Here is a 25,332-nt window from a genome sequence, read left to right on the forward strand (position 1 = left end):
AGTTACATAATTCTTAAATTGTATTTTTCAACACGAAAAAAACTTGTTAACAATTATAGGGACAATAAAGGATTAAATTATTAATTAAACTTTTATTTGTAAATTTTTAATTACCTTATTAAAATTACTTAAATTTTTGCAATCAATATTTAATTTTCGATTATTATTATTTTCTTTATATCTGTATCCAATTTAATTACTATATAGTTTTATAAAATTAATTATAAAATATTAATTTGTGTATAGAATTAACGATCTCATTGTAGATTTATGTTAAGCACCTCTCCATACTTCTACTACATTCCAGATGTAATTTGTAAATATTCATCGAAACATAACGAATACATACATTCTACTCTCTAATTTTAGTGTAATTAATGTTTAATCTTAAGAATTGTGTTTAATTTAAAATAAATTCGTTTTTAATTTATAAATGTTTATAAATGTAGTAGATGAAAATTAATGCAATTAAAATACGTCGAATGAAGCTACAAAATCACTGCACATACTATACTTTGACAGAAGACGAGCTATGAGCTAGATTGAAGATATTTTATTTAGTTATTATATAATAATCGATTTAATATTTTGCCTTGTTTTATATAGCGGATAAGTTCTAATGATTCTGATCAATATGTTTATACTGAATCGATATTGTCTTCTGTCATGGTTTAGCAAGAGCTAAACAAAAAAAAACCTTAAAGCGTATCACGTAAGAACGACTTCTCATAAGCTATTCTTCAAAAGTAGAATATAATTTAAGTAATTGCATTGGATTTGTCTTCAGATAAGTGTAATAATTTGTATGTTGGTCTGTGATACGATTTAAGCGTTACAGATTGCATAGCCCAGCACGTTAGTAAAGAGTCACTCCACCAATATCAGATTTGTATACTATGAAGATTTTAGTGAATAAAATATTGACTGGTGCTTTCACAAACATTGTAAGTTTCATTTAAATCCCACCTATCCTATTCCTGTAAGTATTTCTTCCAGAAAGTGTTTTTTTAATGTTGACATCTAAAAGTTACAAATAAACGTATTAAAAAAACTTAATTATATATGTTGCAAAAGCCGAAGGATTTTGTATGTTTAATATTATTTGTCCGACATACGAGTGATCTTAGCACAATGATTTTGAACCCCGCTTTACTGACTTACGAAACTCTCAAAGCGTCTTTAACTATCACTGGCAGTGTCGCCATAAGGCATACACAAGTCAAAACTAATACTATTAATTATTATTATTTATTCTCTAACATGGCCATACTGACGTAAGGTGCGTTCTCACGTCTCTATAAATTTCATCTTACTCTAAAATTTTAATTGTACACTCACATAACTCGCTAACGTCGCTACTGACATATATTCTCCTGTACTTTAAATAATTACTTTGCCACTACTACTAGGGAATTTCATGCTCCTTTAGAAGCAAATCTTTTACCGCGGTTAAGTAACAATATTTTGTAAATGAATCTACTATACGTACATATTCCTTAGCTTCTTGACTACCAGTTAACTTGCCAAACTAAGATGTTTGCAAACCAATATCAGTAAGTCTAGTAAAGGCAAACTTCCACAAGTCAGGTCAACTCATCTAGGTTATAAGCCTGTATCAATGAGCGTTCAGAACCGCTGTCTATTAACGCATGAAATAACTAGTCGTTGATTTTGATTTCAACAAGGGTCACATTGTTAATTACATGCTATGAAAGATGTTGTGGTATCTAAGCCTACCTTGGCGAGTCCGTTCTTTTCCTCTTTTTGTTATATGATAAATGTGTGATCAATATACTTTGTTACAGTAGCTACATTGAATTATACTATCAGACTGTGACAATTATTTTAAAATTTTGTTATTGATAGGTAGCCTATTTACCTTATTTATTGTACAGTTACGTTTTAAATAGCTTAACTTTCTACTATTATGACATTTGCGATCGTTAGAATTTAAAAAATTGTCGTTAGTTCTTGCTAAATGTGCAGCTAATGTTTTATAGATTCGTGGTTCAAAAGTACGTTCTAAGTTACATCTAATGCCACAAAATCTGTAGATATATTTTTTTACAATTCTCAACGTACTTGCATATCGCTGATATCAGAGATAGCAACCCTGATTTTGTTCGCCTCGCTCCGTCCCGTTGTAAGCCGGTCGATCATTGTAAGCTTATTTGTAGAATATTCAATTTAAGTAGAAGCCTTTTCACTTGTATACTTTTACTACTAACACCATGTCGCAAAACAGATCGTGAAATTTCCGTGTGGTTGCAAATTGGTTGTATGAAAGTCTGTCTTTAACGTCATTCCAGGTCTTGCAACTTTGATAAGATTGAGCCGCCATTGTCTTGGCTCGATTTCGTAGATTGATAAAAGCTGCGTTATTGCTTCATAGTCGGTGCATATTCTTTTTCGTGTTCAGTATGGGTAGTTTGAGAATATGGTTGCTCCGAAGTTTTTCCGAGAATTGGGACCCAAGGTGAGAATCGTGGACCGATCCCACCGCTGCTGTTGCAAAATACGAGGAATTTTGTATGTTTAATATTATTTGTTCGTCCGAGATGGTCAGTGTGCACGTGCGGCACAACACTCGACGTGTTCTCAACACAATGATTTTGAACCCCGCTCTGACTCACGATAACTCATGTAACTTCGTGCCAGTGTAATCACAGGCACAAGGGACATAACATCTTAGTTCCCAAGGTTGGTGGCGCATTGATGATGTAAGCGATGGTTAACATTTCTTACAATGCCAATGTCTATGGGCGTTGGTGACCACTTACCATCAGGTGACCCATATGCTCGTTCGCCTTTTTATTATATATAAAAAAAATGGTAACGTTCACTGATTTGCTGGCGAACGTTCGATGTGCACCTTAATTATAAGTTGATGGAATGAAAAATAATGATAGATGAAAATTTCAACTCAATTACCTAAAATGCATAATATCAACCAAATCAAATAAAATACTCTCTTTTTATACGAATAAACTTAGAAATAAAAAACAGACAAGAAAGATGTTCAAGAGGCGGCCTCTTAAGACCAAATCAACCTTAAGGTAAAGCTAAGAAACAAAAGAAAGAAAGCTAGGGTTGAACATGATAAAAATACATTGTACTGAAATTACAATAACATTAAAAATAAATTAAGTCAAAACAAGTACTTTTTATATAAGTCTAATTATTTACAAAAACAATAATCCAAACTGCTGACAGGCGGTCGTTAGGTCTTCGTTGTTGTGTTGTCGACCGTTTTATAATATTATCTATCCATAGTGATAGTATTTGCTTGCTTATAACTGCAAATCATTTTGCGGTAAAATACCGGGTATGAGATTATCAAGCATCAACCCATTATGTAGTTGATGTGTTACGCTCACGGTGCAAAGCGTTGTCAAGTCGCATTGCCTTACATCGGATTATTAGAGCATTACTCTAAGGCAAGGAGTCTTTAATCGTTTACTGGTGGAAGAGCTTTGTGCAAGCTCGTCTTGGTAGGTACCACCCAACCAATGTTGAAGTGGTTAGAACATTTGATTTCAACCATAAATTACGGGTTCAAAACTCAGAGAGCACTGCTAATAATTTATCAAGTTGTATTGTTGTGTTCCGGTTTGAAGGGTGAACCAGTGTACTACAGGCACAAGGGACATGACATCTTCGTTATCAAGGTGTGTGGCCCATTTGCTGAACCGATTATCATGATATTTTACATACATGTTAGCAGTGGCACAGAAAGGGACATAGGACATCTAACGATTACTGTTTCTAGAAGACCTCCTCGCAAACCATGTCCGTTCTTAAAAATTGACCGCACTCGAACGGAACTTGGATAGAATGCTCCAACATCGCAAAACAGCAGTACATGGTATTGTTGTGTTCCGGTTTAAAGGGTGAGTGAGTGAGTGTAACTACAGGCACAAGGGACATAACATCTTACTTCCCAAGGTTGGTGGCGCATTGGTGATGTAAGCAGAGAGAGAAGAACTTATTTTTGCATACACGTGTCCCGTGATATATATAATGCGTAGTAGGTTAGTCTTAGTATTCCAGATTTTGTTAATATTTGTATTAATAATAATGAATACAGATCACCTATAAATATAATATACAATGCGGGTTGATGGAATACATATGTGGCAGAATTTCAGCGAAATTAGACACATGCAGGTTTTCTCAAGATGTTTTCCTTCACCGTCAAGTACGAGATGAATTATAATCGCTTGCCCGGGTTTGAACCCACGATCATCGGTTAAGATTCACGCGTTCCTACCACTGGGCCATCTCGGCTTAGAATATAGGCTGCATAAATATCCGAAGGCACGAATAAAAAATCATCAAATGAAACAAAACTCTTTATTTATCAATTGTATATTTGATATCAAATCTTAATACATATAACATGGCTTAGCAAATTTGAAAATATACGTTAACAGTTATTTCATCGAGTAGCTATCGTGAATCAAACGAGATACGAGTGAGATCTTATCCATCAAATTACATAATTTATTTATTTTGTAGTAATAAATTACAGCGAAGCAAAATAACTATCTTCCACATTACTTATCAATAACAATAGCTTATTAAATAGTATTTAAAAATTATTACTTGTTCATCGAAATGTGCATTGAAAATTAGCGGCTTCACCTATAAATGTGGTTTAGGAGATGATTAGTGAAACAATGCTGTGTCTTCTTCTTTCGAATGTCAAATCTATCATAATAGAAAGAGATAAACTGTTTGACTAATCACCCGCTAATCAACGATTATAAGTACGGCCGTTGGCCTTTAAAATTTAATCGAACTCTGGACTATTTAATAATATATATTACAAACCATTTTAAATACACATATAACAAGCGAAGATTATTAAAATAAAAAACTTTGTTACACATTTTGATATTTGCATTTTTTCCTAACGAAACATAGGGCAGTGAGTGACATTACACGTAGCTAAATTTACACCCTAAATTAAATACGCTAATATTTTCATGTTTTTTAACGTTAGCTAGAAGCGACATATTCCCACTAAAATTTTGATATGGTCACACAAATCCATCAATAAATCGAGATAATTACATAAACATGTAAAACATCTAATTACATTATAATATTATACTCAAATAAAACATCATCAAGAGAACCGTCGCGAATTATAAAAAGCTATATTTTTTACAAATTACACAATCATATTGTCATTTTAATACAACTCTTTCTCAAAGGACGTCTCTTTGATTTCCATCTAGCTGACGATTATATAAAATATGCAATTCATAGTTGAAAAAACAGGTTCATAGTAATATACTATTTGTATTGTTTTCAAATTATAAGCCCAAATTTGAGCTCAAAAATTTTTTAAGTAACTTTTGGGTGTATTGTTTCTGACCCAAAAAGGTTTCACTCGAAATAATAAAAAATTCTTAATCATTGAAAAAAAATTGTATATTTAAGTTTCCGACAATTGTAAAAGTCGTATCTATTATAAGTATTAAAACGAGATCACATTAATGTGAATTATGAACCAAAGATTGATTCAATTCCCCGGTCATATTGGCTCATGACCGGTGCTCAATGTGCCGTAACTACGTGGCAAGTTTTGTGCAAACGTGAAAATATGGCTACCGCTACTAGAATATAAAGTGTTCATAAACTAAAACTTAATTAGTTTATTGCTAATTAGAGAGATATGACGAAAGTTCAGATATGTTTGAACCGCTCTAGGTATTAAAAATTTTGGTCCGAATTGTCATGTATTAATTATTTGTTAGTTATTTAATAACACGTCTTAAAATAATTTTAAGTTCTTTTCTTGAATATAATCTAAATAAATTAAAACGAAACGTTCAGAAATATATTTTTAAGTTTAAATGTCTTTTATAAAAGCATTTTAGATCTGTTATTACGAATATATTATAAACATGTAAAATTTATGTAAATTTGAAAATACAATTATTATTCATTTACATATAACGAGAGGCTTTAAATTTATTGAAGTAATTTTAACAACAAACATTGATAACAAAATAGTGAAAAAAGTATTATAAGTACATAACATTTTAAACGTAAACATTTTGAATTAATTATTTTTTATTATTGATCTGTTGGCAATAAAACATTTAAATAAAAAATATAAAGACAAACAAAAAAATGCTATTACAAAATATTTGTCAAACTTACGAACTGAACTTAGGTGAGAAATAATTTATTGTATAAATTGCTTATCAGTAAATTAATTTTAGAAAATATTGGTAACGGTAAAGATTGCCTTACACCACTAACCATTCAATGTACAAATATCATATAATGCTAAGTTATATTTACATGATTTTAAAATTTAATTATAAACACTAAAATTATATCGATCGACTAAAATGAGGCAAGATCTTAGTCGCGGCGTAGTCAAGCTCACAACTACAATGCAATTTTAAGACGGTTTTCATATTGACAAATACATTGTCGGGATTCGATAGGAATAATTCATTGATTCGATTATTAATCTGTATAGATGAACGTAAATATGTTCTCATTCACATTAGCAATTCAATTGTAATTATAACCTAAAAAGATAGCATAAAATTAATGAAAATTAAAAATAAATGACGCAATCAATATATTTATATACATATTATTCAATTAAGGACAAACCGTTTATGTTTTGTCTGCAAGACATTCTGTTATTTGAGGATAAGGCAAAATTACATGTTTTTCCTTGTTTAATCTCTGTAAATATTTACTGCATGAAATATTTAATTACTTAATTCTATTTTAGGTACATACGCAATTAGTGGTTTGAGTGGAATGTTTTAATCGGGAGTGTTAAACGCTTCGATATCGTTCAATAGAGTAGTAATCTAATTAGGATCGACCATGTAATATAGTTTTTATAATATAGTTGACTTTAAATTTTAAATGTTTTCTATTTTTTTTTAAATTTTTGTTTTTAAATTGACTATGGTATTATATCGTATTTAAATTGTGTATTATTTTTTTAGTAATATTCTTAAAATTGCATTGAGTGTTAAAAGTCTCTTTTATATCGCATTATAAAGTTTAGGCATTATTTTAATTGTAGGCAAAATGCGGCAATTACGGTTTTGTTTTCAATTCTCATTCATCCTTTTTCCATTGAAAGATAAAATTACGTCTATAAATAGACTTCAAAAAGCGACACATGTAACATTTTAAAATTGTCGATTAATTATGAAGACTGATAATCTTTTATATCTAAGACTTGTTCTTAATTACAAGAAAAGTATTAACGGCTGAATAGTTTCTTCGTAAGTCTCTTTTAAATCGTCAACAGCTAGTGAATTCGAAGAAAACTTTTTATCGGCCTATGGCTTTATCTTTGTTGGGGCATATTTCAGACCAGCTTGTTCTCTTCTACCATGTTATATCAATAAGGAACTAAACTTTATTATTGGTTGAAAATATCTAAATGCTTATTTCCAGGCAGAATGTCCAACGAATTATATCCAATTCCATTATATCAAATAGTGGTTAAAACCCAAATCATTTCAAATTTATAATAATAATTGATAAATGCGCGTTATGTCATTTCCATCATATTTGCCAAATCGACTAAACTTTAAGCCGATAATACTAGTGCGTTAACAGATAGAGTAAATAAATAATAAAAAGGTCTTTGTTGAGTATTCATAACAGTCTTACTTGTCTAAACTTCTGTTGATTACAACGCAACGAAAATTATAGAGAGCTCTCGAAATAAATGAGCGATTGATTGCTGTTAGTGATGTCAAACTCAATACAACAGCTACCAACACTACGCTCTCATAGTCCAACATTTTAATCGCTTTTAACCTAAATTTCTCGCATCAATAATAGTTGAATGAGCGCAAATACTTTCCTACCCATTGGATATCCAACTACAGCTGATGGAAATCTACAATGTGCGATTGCAAACTGCAAATAAATATAAGTGCAACAATATTTAAAATTTTTACTTATGAATCAAGTCCCCATTTATGGAGATAACGATTATGTGATCCCATTGTCGAGGCGTTCCAAGATTGTTAGTCTTAGGAGACTTTAGAAGATGGTCTGTGAGCAGAGCAGAGAGTAGGACGGCACATGTGTTTTCAATTTGCTGGATTATAGCAGTCCCCTGTCTAGTTCTTTCCGAAGCATCCTGGTTAGTTTGATCACGTCATCGTCTATCTGTCCGGCAAATAAGGAATCCAGAAGCTCACCTCTGGAGGCAAGTGCGAATACTCCCGCCAGTCGTGAAACTGACTTGTCCGATAAGTGGCGCTCGACCACGGACCTGAAAATGGAAAAAATATCTAAATTAATAACATAATAAAACAGCAATAGCATCTAAATATCCTACTCCTAGAGGCTATTAAGGACTCAAATTTAAAGCGACCTGGGCATGCAGGTCTTAAGATGAATTTGCAAACTTCACCGTAGAGCAATTTCTGTGTACCTAATTAAAATGATTTAAAAACTATTTAAGATATTTTGACGAAATTACTAAGTTGTCTAATTCAAATAAATTTTAGACTCGAGATTTATAGGCAAATTAATAAAATAAGCGATTGAATGAGCACTGAGGTTGAATAAGAAGTTACTTACTTGAGTGATTGATGTGATTCTCGCAGAGCATCCTGAAGAAATCCTCGATCGTATGAAAAGTCCACCTCGCAGAATGATACCACCGCCATCAATACGGTCTGAATAAAAATATGCATATTAGAAATATAGCCCGGAGTATGATGGTTAAGAGCGTTTACATACAATAAGCTCTATAAGCGGCCAAAGCTGTTGGTGTTGCGCCTGAATACACTTTGGTTTTGTCAGATTGGCATCCATTAGATTATGATATGATGATAATGCAGCTGGGTTTTCGCAAACACAGTTGGCCAGTTTACATTGAAAATTGCCACCTTGGACGGAATAAGTCCAGGAGGAAGTCCAGGAGGATATCGCCATCACCATATTTATTTATCTTTTTTTTTCAAGCAACCATACCAAAATACATTATTATAGAAGTCTTTTAAGTAAAAAAAAACGTAGCGAATGTATGCAAAGGTGGGTTATCGCTAAGAGTTGTACCATAACAGTAATTACTTTATAATCACATGGTAAGTTATAAACAATTAAATATATCACCTATTTTTTAATACTACGGCGTAAAACTTTTAATGTCGTAACATTTTGTGTCATCGATATTAAATGCCATCTTTATTAGTTTTGAAGTAGCAAAAAAATGGAGCGTTCATCGTACTGAATAAGACCTTTATTACCTACGAAGTGGACCAAAGTTATAAAAAATTTCTTTTTAGCGTTAAAAAAATAGTACACCATTAGATTTTAATTAATTGGATTCCCCGTTTTAACGGGAACATAAATTTCGTACAGAGATAGTCGATTAAAGTGAGCATTTTCACTCTATTATCAAGCGCTACTGAAAATATACAATTTGTTAGACTAATAACGATGTAATATACATATATAGAGCATATACATATATTTATATTTACTTTTTTGAGTATAATGCGTCGCGGCTTCGCCGGCTAAAACTTAAAAAATATATTTGGGCTTAGCCCGGACCAATAAAGGTACATGAATTATGAACGTTTTTGTGTGCTAAAAAGAATAATATTGAATTGTCGAAAGGGTGAATTTGAAAATTTAACAGAAATGGGAATTGTTTAAAAATTTTACTAAACATTTTTTCTAGTGAGGTCATTACAAAATTATATAATAAAAAAATGTAACATATAACACGTACAATTTTTCATACATATAAGAATGTATATAAGAATGATACCGTTATATTTTATATACTTGTACTACTATAGGAAAGTTCCTATAAGTAGATAGATTACTTTAGCTATAATATTATAAATAACTTGCGTAGTTTCTGAAAAAATTGCACACATATAAACGAATGTGGAAAACAGCATATTCGTAGTTAAAGTTGGTAAAAAATATTGAAATGATTTTAGAATGATGAAAGAGCGTACTCATTCCTTAAAGGTCGGCAACAAACCTGAAAGCTCTCGGGCGTTGCAGGTGTCCATGGGCGGTGGAAGTCACTTTCAATCAGGTGAGCCATCTGCTAGTTTGGCCCTCTAACATAAAAAAAATTATAGAATCGAGACTTACGTGAAATTTAGAACGAAATGCACCCAGGGCTCTTTCATCCGCAGCCGACAGCTGTCCGTGCCGCCGCAGCACACCCAGCTTCACTGCAGCTTTGATAACGTGCTTGACCAGCTTTTCAGCCTCTCGCTTCTCCACACGCTCGCGTAATACGGTTAAGAACTGAAGACAAAAATACCGTTACATTTTTTAATTTTAATGGAACTTTCGAATTACCTTTACTTATTAATTATAATATTGTTATAGGTTCATAACAGTTAAAGTTAAATTCGGAAAATTCTAAAAACAGTGTAGATACACCAACCGATTTTATATCCGGATACATGATACATCCGGATTTTGACGAGCCGGCTGGCGTGGTTGGTGGATGCTTGCCTTTCACGCCGAAGGTTGTGGGTTCGATTCCCACCCAGGACAGATATTTGTGTGCATGAACATGTCTGTTTGTCCTGAGTCTGGGTGTAATTATCTATATAAGTATGTATTTACAAAAGAAAAATAGTATATGTAGTATATCAGTTGTCTGGTTTCCATGGTACAAGCTCTGTACAAGCTTAATTTGGGATCAGATGGCCGTGTGTAAAAAATTCCCCAGGATAATATTATATTATTATTATTATTTTTAAGTAACTATGATTCATAGACTTCAGCATACAGTTATATGAGTTTCAGTTCATTTTAGTCATGGTTAACGATACGTGTAATAACTACAACCCATAAAGTCTCCACTGCTGACGCCACAGCTTATTCAAAGGGGAGATTTCTCCTCTAAATGCTTTTAAAACTTATAATGTCAACTAACTTTACCTATTTAAGTTAAGACATTTTAAACCAGCGATTTAAGTTTCGGTACAAAGTATATTTTGTTGAAAAGGAGAACTGTAAAAAATAAATATCCTCCTTTATATAAGTTTCTTTAAGAAGGATTAATTAATAAACGTGACGAAGTTCAGCTGCTTTGCCACGTTGCCGGTGCACGTGTTGGGCACAACGTGTTTCTTCACATCTCGAATGAAATATTAGACGTCCGGTGTCGGTTATGAAATGGATTCACGTAGATTGAAATTACTTTTTCTGAAATTCTAAATCATAATAATGCTTGTTCATTAATATTTCATTTTAGTTACTTTTTGAAAATGTATATATACTGTATAAATGTATACATACTCAAATAACTCGGGTCGTAACAAGTTGTATCTATATATATATCGATATGTCATTCAGGGTCCTGATCAGAGATGTTTTGGCCAAAACATATTGAGGATACCTCAACGCAATTGAAGATGAAGTATCTAATAATAATGACTACAAAATTTACCTGGTCCAGCAGTTTGGCCGCGTGTTCGTCAAGAACCAAGGAGCGCGCGCTCGCAGCGCCCCCCACTCGCGAGAGGAACTTCTTCTGCGCACGCAGAGAGATGTCGCGGGCGCACCACGCGCCGCCCTCCATCGCTGTAAAATAAATAAAATTGTATGATCACAGTTTATGTTGAATTTAAAACGTCAACTATTCCTTTTATAAATAATTTTTATGTATTTTTAGGCTTTTCCTAAGAGACTGTAATATATTACACATAAGAAGTACCTATTGTAAGACTAAGTCAGATTGTAATATATAATATTACTTAATATTAATATATATATATATATATATATATATATATATATATATATATATTATTTAATATTACTCGAGAGTACCTGTCATTTTTATATTAATCAATAATAATCTATATTTTTAATCTGGCAACGAGAACATTGACAGATACTCTTTATGGCGGGAAACTGATAGACATTGAATTTTCTATACGAGCATTGCGGATTCCGTGTTGAGATCTCGTTCTTACACTATGTATCATTTTTATGTATCAAAAGTCTATATTACAAATACCATTCCGCATTATGGTTATATATAAAAATAAATAACTCATATTATACATATAATATGTGTAAATAATATTAATATGTATATTTTATTACACAGTTGTAGTGACTACACTTATAAACATATAATCAAATACGATTTCAAAATGAACTAAAGTTAATTATTTCCATCAATCTTAATTTTATTTCGATGCAATATTTTTTTCGTTTATAATTATTAATTGTTTAAAAAATGTACACAGCAAAGCAATGGAGAGGTCGAGGATACGACGCGAGCTTATGATATAAATAAATATACCATAGTTTTTACTTGGTAATATATTTATTCTAGATCAAAGCCCGCTGTGAAATTGAATAGATATGCCGCTGCCAAGATTCAATGAAAATTTCGAATAAGCTGGCTTAATAAAACAATTACATCAAAGGCAAATGGAACGAAGTAAAACATTATATTCAACATACATATAACACCCATTAGTGGTTATACATAAATGTTAAAATATACCTGCACTTTATCTTGTTAAATACACCGAAATGTGTCTTTATATAACGTTTTTTTCATCGATTATGTGAAAAATTATTATAAAACAGATACTACAAATATTTACGTCACAATTAAAAACGATTCTATTTGATAGAAAAAAAAATAACTTTCTGTGTTATATTTATCAATTTTTAATTATTAATAATATTTTATATATGTATACTAATATTCTAAATATTTAAGTTGCTCTGTCTGCATGTCTGTTACTTGCACCACTGAACCGATTTTGATGAAATTTGGCATGAAGCAAGCTTGAACCTCAAAGACGAACTGACTATATTTTTAAATAACTAACAACTATCCCTCCCCAACACGTGAAGATGCGGGCGAAATCTAGTATATTATATACATTGAAGTATATAATATAATATATATTACATATATAATGAAACTAATTGTAATTAGTTGATACAAATTGTAAGCAATAATTAATAATAGACTATAAATATACAATTATTGTTAGATATACGTAATAAGTTATGACTATATACGATTCCGCTTAAAACGTTCTTGGCGTTACGATAATTGAAGGTTAAGGTTAAAAACTACTTCAACTTATAGTGCCTTATTATTTTGTAAAACAGTCATACGAGAAATGAAACGTCTACGATATTAGTTCGATAAATACCAATTTATTTAGTTTTAAATAAATTATATAAAAAAATCAGTTTAATTATACGTATTATATATAGTTTTTCCACATACATTTCGTTGTATATTAGGTATATGTCAGCCATCAAAATCAAAATATACTTTATTCATGTAGGCAGTATAAGTGATGAAACGCCATTTTAAAGGTTCCAGGTTCATTTTATATTGCAGCTAAATGAAGATTCTACTGAAAAGAATGTGTAATAACCATATACAATTTAGCTTGTTTAATCACTGTGAACACAAAATACACGAGAACCATGTCTAAGATGATATATTACTTGCCCGTAGGATATATGACACACAACTTTCAAACAAGATCATAGTATTCCGAAGTAATGTTTGACAGTGGAATAACTGCTGCTTGCTAGGTCCGGGCGAAGTTGCACGGACCGCAATCATTGGTATATGTTTTTTAATAATATACATTAACAGCCTGTGTTACGGGCCTCCTCTCCCTTTTAAGGAGAGAGTATGGGGCTTAATCCACCACGCTGCTCCAATGCAACCCGCATTGGATGGAATATACATGTGGCAGAATTTCAGTGAAATTAGACAAATGCAGGTTTCCTCACGATGTTTTTCTTCACCGTATAGCACGAGATTAATTATAATCACAAATTAAACACATGAAAATTCAGTGGTGCTTGCCCGGGTTTGAACCCACGATCATCGATTAAGATTAACGCGTTCTTACCACTGCGCCATCTCTGCCTTTAATTATATAATTATTTAAAAAAAAGTAACAGCTGTATGTCTTCCACTTCCACCACCATGCTCTAATGCAAATTAGTGAAGCCACGTGTTAAAAAAAAAAAAAACATCATACATATGTAGATGTCCTTACAATGTTTACTTCACTGGCGTCCATGAGATGAATAATTACACAAATTAAGCACATGAAAATTCAAAGCTTGCCCGGGTTTGAGCCCGCATTCCTTAGTGAATTAAGATTATAATTAATAACATAATCTAATTAGAAGTAACAGTCTTAATGTCTTAAATGCTAGCACAAGTGACGATTGAATTATTTAAATTAAGAACAACAGTTAGAAGTCATAATATCTTATTAACATATGAAATATTGTGTGTCTTTTTTATATATATTCCGGGAAAGCAAATGACTCCACTCCACCTGATGGTAAGTGGTAGTGGAATCCAAACGCGACAACGGCGCGTACAGTCGAGAAGAATGTTCAGCAACTAGCCGCCTCGCAAAATGCATCTTCACGCCTCGTTCGAAGAGGCATCTTGCCTCAAAAGGCGTTTTATTACATGAAACATTCATATATATACTAGTATTGTAAATGCGAATGTAGCTCTGTCTGACTGTTACGCTTTTGGTTAAATTTGGTATGATGCAAGCTTGAACTTCGAGGAAAGACATAGGCTATTTTTTATAATAAACCCCCGAACACCAACATCTCCCCTCTTACCTAACATGCGGACAAAGCCACTAGTTTACACTAGTTTATAAACAAAGTTAACCCAAAAACTTAAGCCATGAAAAAAATATTATTGGATTCAAAATGACAGCAAAGCAAAATTATACAACGGACACTTCTGAGTCTATTTATTACAATAAATATTTTCATATATTATATTTAAGTTATACGTAAGTTCTGAATACTAAACAAAATCATTTTTTTATAATCTGATAACACCTGACTTTCGACCTTTCCAGTTCGGCCTCTCAACTTTCCTTTACTTTTATATGAAATTATATTGATTTTTCTAATTGTTTTATATATAAATGCAAAAAGGTTTAGAAAAAAATTAAGGACACGGAAAAAAGTACGTAAATAAATTTATTAATATTAATAAATTCCAAATGTAATTTTAATTATAAAACCTTATAGGAGGTAAACCTCCTGGGTTTATAGATAATATATATTTTTTATTACGATAAGTATGGACTCAACTTAGATAAAAACAAATTATTTTATTAACGTCTTGGTAATAAATTAGCTCGATCTTACACCGTACCTCATACTCAACAATTTTTAAAATACCGCAAATATGTTTAGCCGGTTATTTATACCAAGCCAGAATAAGGTCAATGACCTCCAATGGTCCTTTCGCGAGACGCAGGCAATGTTATAATGTGATTTTAATTTGCATATGATGTATTTATGTATCCCCAGACAGTAAAAGGTCAACGGCATCTTTATACCCAGGTAAAGATAATGTAGGTAAGGTATAATACTTTTAACCCTTTAAAATTAAAATACATTACACTTTCAAAGGGTATCGACCCTGTTCCCTGGATATATGATATTAGATTTTTTTATTACATAGATATGAGGACGGCAAAATGGGCCATAATGATAAATGGTCATCACCGCCAATACACATTAGCGTTGTAGGAATTATCAATCATTCTTTACGCCAATGTGCCACCAACCATGGGAACTAAGATTATGCCACATGTGATTGTAGTTACACTGGCTCACTCACCCTTCGAACCGAAACTCAATAATACTTATTGCTGTTTGGCGGAAGAGTATCTGTTGAATGGGCGGTACTAACCCAGAAGGGCTTGCACAAGGCCCTACCACCAACTATCCTATGAAGGAAAACATTTATTTCTAAGCTGTATTACACCGATCGTATATATATTAATAATAGCCTATGGAGGTTTTTTTATAAATTAATACTAAATCATATAATATGAGACATTAAGAAAATTCAGAATTAAATATTTTAATGAAAGCCGTATTGCTAAATCAATTTCCCATGTTACTATTAGGTCGATAGAGCCTAATATTAGTGTCTGAAGCCCCGTTGATTCGATTATAGTCGATGAACTGTTGAATCCAAGGCGATTGAAGTTGTTTTCACAAAACCTTTAATCAAGTTGAAGGAACAAAAATTCGACTCAATAACATCCTTTAACATATTTCGTATATTTTTTTATAACTACATATGTCTATAAACTGAAATCGAATTATAATAAACTTTTGCTATATTTTGACGAGAAAACTAACCTACAGTGTTATTGTCCTTGACTATTTTTCTAGTATTAAAAATACGACACATACATTAATTAAACACAAACATTTCTTCAAACAAACACATACATTTCTTCCGCACAATTAGAACTATTTAATGAACGAAATCATTATTAAAATATTAAGGTATGAGTACATGTATTGATTAATTTCTATTTAAAGGCGTTGTGTGAAAGGTTAAGTCACTTTAGCGATATTTTAATATCAGTAATGGCTCAACCGTGAATGTATTTTATAATCATACATGCACGTATGATGCCTGCCTCATCGGTCTATTGGCTAGCATATAAGGCCATAGATCCCGATGTCTTAGGTTCAAAGCCCTGAATCGGGAATTATTGAATTTTCTTTCGTAAAAATATCAGTAGCAATCCCGAAATCTGAAAGTTACCAGTTAGTGGAAGATTATTCTCATCTTAGGAAAGCATCGGAACCATTTGCGATTATGTCGCATTTGACGTTCCAATCATAATGTCGTCATAGATTATGAGAGTGAGTCAATAGTGCGGTTATGTTTGCGCACAAATTTGTGCACTATAATATGTCCAGACCAGATATTCTCAACGAAGGCTGCTGAAATTGGTTAAGAGGACATCCATCATCATTATCATATTAAGTAGTAAATACACGTTTCCAAACATAGCATATTTAATGTTTTTATCTGATCAGGTCAATTTGTTTTTTTACATTTCCTGTACAAGGTTTTTCGAAATTCAGCCAACGATGACGAGCAGAAGTTTTTTGATTTGTGTGTCATGTTCTTGTTTATATTGACTCTTTGTATATTTTACGTAAATAATAATGTAATATAATGACGTATTTATAACACTCCAAATGTTATTAGCTGAGAAGCATAGTGACATGGCTGAAGTCTGAAACTTGAAATTTATAAATAGTAGCACCGGCTTAGCTACCGTAGGTACTAGGTGTTTTGAGCGTCACGGTATCATGCGCAAGTGGATGCGATCCTGTGGCGCTCCTCGTTAAGACGGAAAGGGTACCCCGCTGATTTTTAGTGGGTATTCCGATGTTCGGGGCGCAATCGGCGCCTTGGACATCGGCGAGCCCCCCCCCCCCCTACTGTTCCCGTGGCGGAAACGCGTAATACGTTTTTCCAGTGTTAAAAAAAAGATACTAGGTGTTTTAATTTTTAATAATGTAAGCTGTAATAGTACGGAGTAGGAATAATTTTGAGTGACTATTTGTTGTATAATATTTAACTAGTTGTTAGGTATGTACGTGTAAAATTAATAAAATACAAAATAATTTTCGTCGCAATGTAAACATAATCGATACGAAGATACCGAGCAAGTCTTCAGCAGCTAATTTTTAATTTCCTGTTTGTTCATCAATTTATTACATAGCCCTTGACGAAAAAATACCGCGTCAACGTGAAGGCAATTTTCTTTACATACTTAATAAAGATTCATGATATAGCGGGGTGTTGTTCACTTGGATATCGCAAAATAGGCTTTAAGGTAACTTCATTAGTTCCAAAATTCCTGAGCAGTAAAAAGGCTATTCGCCATGTAGGTACACAGTTTTGGGCGAAACATGATAGTGGTATTAGCAAATCGCGTGCTGAAGCGGCCTTAAGCGCTTAGGATATACAATCAAGTACAATGTCAAGTTGAATGCGCGCTTACAATGTCATGATATACCGCCATTCTATGCTTCATCGCCATTTGTAGGTCAATGCTCATCATTAACGAAATATAATAAGTTAATGCGGTACTATTGTCTATTGACTTTATTGCGCGTAGGCTTGCCCAGTGTTTTAACAATAAAAGCTCTTTCAGCCCGTAGGCTAAATTCGGTAAGATCATAACGGTGGCTTACATATTAGACTAATAGTTATTTTAAACATCGATAGCCCGTTATCATTTGGTTACAGAGAATGTCGGGCGGCAGCAGAACTAAGACAAGTTCGCACCGGAGAGTGGCATTCCGCATAGTACAAAGATATTGCACCCATACCCATACGTGGCGATACCCCACGTGGCGGCCACAGACCAGTGCGCTTTCCACCTTTGGACATTCTGGCTGACATGGATACGAGGATCTATTAGCAAACACGCTGTTTTTTTTAACTCTAAGATGCTCCAAACCTTGTTACTTTTATTATATCTAAAATTGGTAATATTACTAATCTGTGCCACGGAAAACACACGAAGCTGGCGTCGGATTCCGTATTTTCAGATTATGTGAGTGAAGGGTAGGAAAAAGTGCCTGTGTTTGCACACTCACTTTTGCTCTATAATATCTCGTATGATGAGTCTTTTAGATTGGTCTCGTTGGTCACCTGTTCGTAAGCAGAATTTCATCAAATTCGATCTATTAGTTACATAAAAAAAACAATCTATTCAAAATTTAATCATATACAATAATAAAAATTAATATATTATATGATAAATCTAAGAACGACAGTTATTACAAATTATCTTGCTCACAGCCTCGTGTCAATCAAAAAAGCGTATGAATTATTTAATAATTAAATTATAATTGTATTGGCAAACGGGCACCTACACTCATTACAATGCAATACAATAAACTGTACAAGACTGGACATAAAGAGAACAAAACATCAATCTACATACAAATTACAAACAACCAAAACCAATAAAATTAAATCATACTTGTTATGTATCAAATAAAAGAATTATTACTAGACTTGTGCACTAAGACATGTAATGTGTTTAAGCTGTTTGTACTTTCTATACGTTCAGTAAAGTTATTGGGCTTTTCTATAAGAAAATTCTCAGTAGCAGCCCGGAGTCTGGAAGTTGGAAGTGTACACTCCCGTGCCTCGGAATGCACGTAAAGCCGTTGGTCCTGCGCCTGAACTCTTTCCGGTCGTGTCAGATTGCCGTCCCACCGGATTGTGAGAGTTAGGGAATAGTGAGTGCAGCTGTGTTTGCGCACACACTTGTGCACTATAATATCTCCTGCGTAGTTGGTTAATCTCTCTTGAGATTGGCCGCCGTGGCCGAAATCGGTCTGGAGGACATATCATTATTACTTTCCACGCGTGTATTAAACCGATTTGTACCGGATTTTCTAAGAGTCTCGTATGCAAATACACTTTAATTAAATTGCAGACATGTCGTCAATCAAATACGGTCGAACGAAAGAAAGTAACAATTGAATGCTTTTATTTGAACACAATAATAATTTACCTATTTTCGATGAATTAAACGTAGAAGCTTTTTTTTATAATACAGGGAGGCGGACTGGCAAATGGACCATATGGTGGTAAATGGTCACCACTGCCCATAGACATTGGCACCGTAAGAAATATTAACCATCTCATACATCGTCAATGCGCCACCAACTAAGATGTTGTATTCTTTGTGCCTGAAATTTCACTATCTCGCTCATCCTTCCAACCGGAACACAATAATAATGAGTATTTCTATTTAAATTACGTGATGAGTGGGTAATACAAGACGGTCTTGGACAAAGCCCATCCAGCACCATGAAGAAACCGCTTGAAAGAATACACATTTATTAATAGACTTTTTCAGTAAATTAAACATAATCATACTATTTACGAATAGATAATTAAAGTAGTTAATAGGATATATATATGTACATATTTGTTTGGATCTTAGTTGGTTTCTTAACTATACTCAACTGATTATCATAATTGCATACAACGTGTATGGTCTCAGGGGCACAGAAAAGGATCTAGGGTACCTAACACCTATTCACACGCGCGTATATATAATTATTAATCTATACACCTATGTATATATGTATTCTTTAATAATAATTAAAATTGAAGTGTGTGTCTGTGATTTTAATAAAAGTTGTAATTTTTAAATAAATGACATAAATATTATAAGGAGTTATTCCATGGTATCGTTTTATCTTTATTTCGTCAAAATTGGTTGTAACGTACATATTTATTTCATGTATAATAGAAATTCAATTCAATCTTTACATGGAAAGAGACATTTTGCCTGTTGTGGGATACATTTATGGATTTAAAATATCAAAATAAACATAACCTTAGTTACCAACTTATGTAATTTGCAAACGTGTGACGTCACTTAAATCTTAATTTAAATTGTAACGGCGATCGGCGATTTTGGTTCGTTTTTTAAACTTTTGTTTTTTTTTATTAATATAACGAAAAATAACAATTGATTCAAATATTCTACGTATTAAGCTTATTACAAATGTATTTGTTGTTGAAGCATCTTCGGTGTAATTAGTCGAGTTCAACGAACTACATTGATTGCAACAATTGCTATCGTTTAGACACGTACAATGCGGGTCTTATGATGACATCTGTTAATATCTTCAACTTTTTGTTTGTAACAAAGCTCACATTTTAAATTGAAATTAATAACATTCCTTTTTAAATTAAAATTTAATCATCTCTCTGAACCAAATGATAATATAATATAAAAGTCTGTTCAATAGACATTAAAAAAAATAAAAAGTTCTTTCAAAAAATACGTCTATTGGTATAGGCGTTTCACGAAAATTAATGGATGGGTCGTAATGAAAGCAATTATAATAACATTCGTTATCTGAGACTTTTACGACATTGTTTATCCCGGAAAATAATATACGGAGCAATTATTTAAGATACATACATATTACGTACACAAACAAAGATATTTCTAAAAACCTGATTCGAACTCAATCCTACAAATTTATATTTTGTCAAAAATTTTTCAAATCCCAAAAAGAAAAAAAAAATATAAATAAACATTATAAACAAGAAACTCACGCTTACTTTACAAGTAGAATTAAGAACATTACAACAATTAATATTAGATATAAGAAATATTATACTTCTTGCGATAATATTAAATTTCGAGGTCGTATTTAAGTGCAACTTTCTTGCAATGTGTTGTTGAAACTTTTTCGATGCAGTCCGGTCAGGTGCAATTCTGTAATTTGCAATCACTTTTTTATAAATTCATACGTTCGTTTATGGCAGATGTTATTTACAATTCATATACGGTGAAGCGGTTTGTATAAACAAGCGTTGTCTTAAAAACAATGTTAATAAGACGTTTGTAAATTGATGACTGTGACGAGTCGCGATTGGCTACTTCATCACGCAACGCTGGTCAATTTCAATGGCATTACAAACGGTCAATCCTGATTGACTTCACTTGAACTGAACTAAAGGACTTTTGTTTGCTATTGAAATATTTTCTATTATAAAATAAATTTGAAGACTATTTTTTACTTAGCATAAGATGTCTGTTTGTGAGATCATCACGACTAAACTATTTAAGTGATCGAAATGAATATATACATCGTAGAGCCTGTATATGGACAAGGGACATCAATTAAAGGATTTACGGAATAATATATCAATACGAGAGAAATTAATTAGACTATCTAAAAATCAAGTATAAAATTAAATTTCGTATAAGTATTTGTTATATTATGCAAAAGATTTTACTCTAACTGGTTTATTCTAGTAAAAACCAAATACAAAATCCAATCAGCTTTTCAGGATTAGCCCTAACATGGTTAGACACGCTCAGTTTCGGGTCCTACTTCGTTTCATACGTTTTAAACTAGTTTTTTTTTTTGTGGAGATAGTAGTTATAATGAATATTATAACGAAAGTTACAAAGTGACTTGAATAACGAATCTTGTAGTCTGTTGGTTTTATTTGACAATATTTATAATACTTTTCCAACTTTAAGTAAGTATACTGTTTTCAGATATATTTATTATCTTTAAGCAAAATGGCTCTCAAGTCAATAAACCTTTGTAGATAATTCTTGGAAGGATAAACTTATTTTATTCGCACATTTAAACAGAAAACAGACACCAAAGACAATATGTGACCAAGGAACTGAATAATGCACGCGAAACACGTCGTTACTCAAACATATGACAGCCTACGTGCATGATACAACCGTTAATATTTGAAGTAGAATAACGAATGTACATTGTTACAGAGAACGGGACAGGAAATTGCCCCCAGGGCAACTATTAACCCCTTTAATAAATGGAAGAGCGGAACACTAAAATAAGTGGTCCAACGTCATGTTCAATACAATTTTAATATTTCTGCACAAACTAAAACGTGAGCTTATTAGCTCAGATGCAAATACTCATTTAAACTGAAGGTTCACAGGTTCAAATCAGGGTGTTATATTATTCCGTTTAATATATATATTTTATATAAATATAATTTACTTACTGTTTTTGTTTTCGATGTTAATATATAACGTTGTGTGAATGTAAATGTAATGTACGTAGAAAGTAATTCTGACACGTATAATCAACAAATAGTCATCAATCATCATCACCCTAGTGACTCAAACTGGTTGGATCGGTTCCGTTATCCGTACACTTCATTAGTACACATTTAATTGCTTTTAAAGCGATATTATTTAAAATACAAACTTAGTTTGTACAGTAAGTAAGATGAAACTTGGCGAATTTACATTGATTATTTTTTGAAATTATTATTGAATTGAAATTGTTTAAGCAGTCTACATTTGTTTTTATAAAATACAAAAATAAAAACCCTTGACAAAAGACTAAATATGTACATATCACAAATTAATTACTGTATTTATAATGAGAGCGTGAAAAAGAATTTCTTAGCGAATTAATAAATTAAGAAGTCATGAATAGTAAAATGTTATTGATGCAATGTATTATTTTAAATAATCTTTAGCATGATGTGGTGAACATCAAATGATGTGGTTCTAAAAACTATTCTTTAATTAAATCACATTAAATTGTTGGAAAAAAATAGTATAGATTCTATCGCCTTTTACTAAGTTGAAGGGCTTTGTGCAAGCTCGTCTGCGTTGGTACCAGCCCCTCATCAGATATTCTACTGCAAAGCTGCAGTACCTAATATTGTTGTGTTTCGGTTTTAAGGTTGACCGAGCCAGTGTAACTATAGGCACTAGGGACACAACATCTTAGTTCCCAAGGTTGGTAGTGCATTAGCGATGTAAGGGAAGATTAATACTTCTTATTCTTACATACTATTCTTGACTACAAAAAATATTATAAAAATAACACAAATCTAAAAGAAAATAGGACCTTAGACACTCCATTTAAATGTTCAAAGTGCCTCCAATATTCACCAAACATAAGAAGTTAATATATCTCTAATTTGTAGATATCTGAAGCTCGTTAACAACTAAATTGAGCCATTAAAGGGCTCAAGTGTTACTATTTTACCCTTAACCAGCTAATGGCCGCTTCTGCTTGAAACATTATAATAATACCGACAATATTACGAGGATACGCTAACGTAACAAGCTAATAAAAATATGTTTTCATTTAATACATATTGAGGTAATTTCTTGTTAACATTATATATGTCATTAGATAATTGATTTAAATGATCACCAGACTTTTACAATAATAATATTTTTTACAGTATATAGAGTTTTCCTTAAAAAGCCGAGTTGGCCCTGTGGTAAGAACGCGTGAATCTTAACCGATGATCGTGGGTTCAAACCCGGGCAAGCACCACTGAATTTTCATGTGCTTAATTTGTAATATAATTCATCTCGTGCTTTACGGTGAAGGAAAACATCGTGAGGAAACCTGCATGTGTATAATTTCACTGAAATTCTGCCACATGTGAATTCTACCAACCCGCATTGGAGCAGCGTGGTGGAATAAGCTCCAAACCTTCTCCTCAAAAAGAGGAGAGGAGGCCTTTAGCCCAGCAGTGGGACATTCACAGGCTGTTACGGTTACGGTATAGAGTTTTTCTTTGATTTTTACACGATGAACACATAGACACATCACGAGTTATTATAATTCTCTTGATATATATTTTGGACTCGGCCGGGTATAATAGGTTGTATGATAAATTAATTACTGAACTGAAGTTGCTATTTAAACACACATATGCGATAAGTTTGTTATAGTACCTATTAATCTATGTGTTGGTATATATAACTGACTGCCCTAGATATAAGTTCAATCCTCTATCGTTCGTCTTATCCTAATAACGGTGTTTTTACGGAGACATAGACAGATATCTCATTAGAGAAATCCTAATTATCATAGAAATTAAATCATATTGAATAACAAAAAGATAAATGCAACTATAATTTGTCAAATAAATTAAATTAATTTTTTTTTTAATTCTGTTTAGTCATTATTTTATATGCTCGCTGTGGTTTTCTATAATTGAAGGAGCACACACACATATTTTAAAACATTACACACATACTCGTAAGTGAGTCCTTTGTTGGAGATCCTTAATAAATAAATAAAGAAATAAATATAAAATTTTAATTTTTTCATAAATATAAAGAGACAGATAATAATTATCGTTTATTATAAGAGGCAAAGTCAATGACCTTTACTTAAGCTGGGTCTAAGCAAGTATCAATTTAGTACTTGACTACAATTGCCTCTCCAACAATACTCCTTGTCCAATTAACTCCAAAGATATATCCCAGATAGAGGCGATCGTTGACACTAGTTGTGGCTAAGAAATAAAAGGGTGTCTGTCTACCCAGACGGTAAATAAATAGAGAGCTTATTTTTTTAAATCGCTTCAGAAAGAGGTTTTATATTTCTTAACTTCCTTTGTACACAACGGTCAAATATATTAATTATAATGTTGTATCTGTCGATTTTCATACAGAATACATAAATACATAAAATAATCTACATGCCAAAAATTTTACAAAAGTAATTTTCAAATTTTAGTTTAAACATTTGAAAATGACTTGGGTATCTAAAATTATTGTTATTTTCAGACAACTAAACATGTTATGTGTGCATTTAAGATAAGGCATGCAATTAGACTTGATGACGAGTTCGTGACACAGGTTAAACTAAAAATGAGCTACAATGTGTGCCCCGAAACCGCAACCATTTAAAAGTAAGTTCAATGACCTTTGTACTAATCATTCGATTGAATATATTTATAAATATACGTTATAACATAAATATAAATATGCACCTAACGACTCCATATTCATTTTATGTTACACAATTATAAACGTATGACGTTTTTTTCACATTGAAGCAAATGTAAAAAATATAAAAATAATATTTTAATATTGCGTAGATTATATATATAAATTAATGAATTAATGAAAACAAAAGGGCATCTCGCATTAATTATATCTACAGACATCGTTACAA

General features: G+C 32.2%; 1 protein-coding gene across 2 annotated transcripts in view; it reads right to left on the reverse strand.

The window, feature by feature from the left end:
* Positions 1-4,353: 4,353 nt before the first annotated feature.
* LOC126773300 (tumor necrosis factor alpha-induced protein 8-like protein) overlaps positions 4,354-25,332 on the reverse strand; it is a 59,300-nt gene continuing 38,321 nt past the window's right edge. For both annotated transcript variants that reach the window (XM_050494129.1, XM_050494130.1), the window contains 4 exons: positions 11,444-11,577; positions 10,129-10,287; positions 8,593-8,690; positions 4,354-8,281 (listed from right to left, as the gene is read on the reverse strand). In XM_050494129.1, the coding sequence (XP_050350086.1) occupies positions 8,110-8,281; positions 8,593-8,690; positions 10,129-10,287; positions 11,444-11,577 (563 nt within the window). In that variant the 3' untranslated portion in view covers positions 4,354-8,109. The remainder of the gene's footprint in view (positions 8,282-8,592; positions 8,691-10,128; positions 10,288-11,443; positions 11,578-25,332) is intronic.

The sequence above is a fragment of the Nymphalis io genome, chromosome 14, assembly GCF_905147045.1.
Source record: "Nymphalis io chromosome 14, ilAglIoxx1.1, whole genome shotgun sequence".
NCBI classification, from domain to species: Eukaryota; Metazoa; Arthropoda; class Insecta; order Lepidoptera; family Nymphalidae; genus Nymphalis; species Nymphalis io.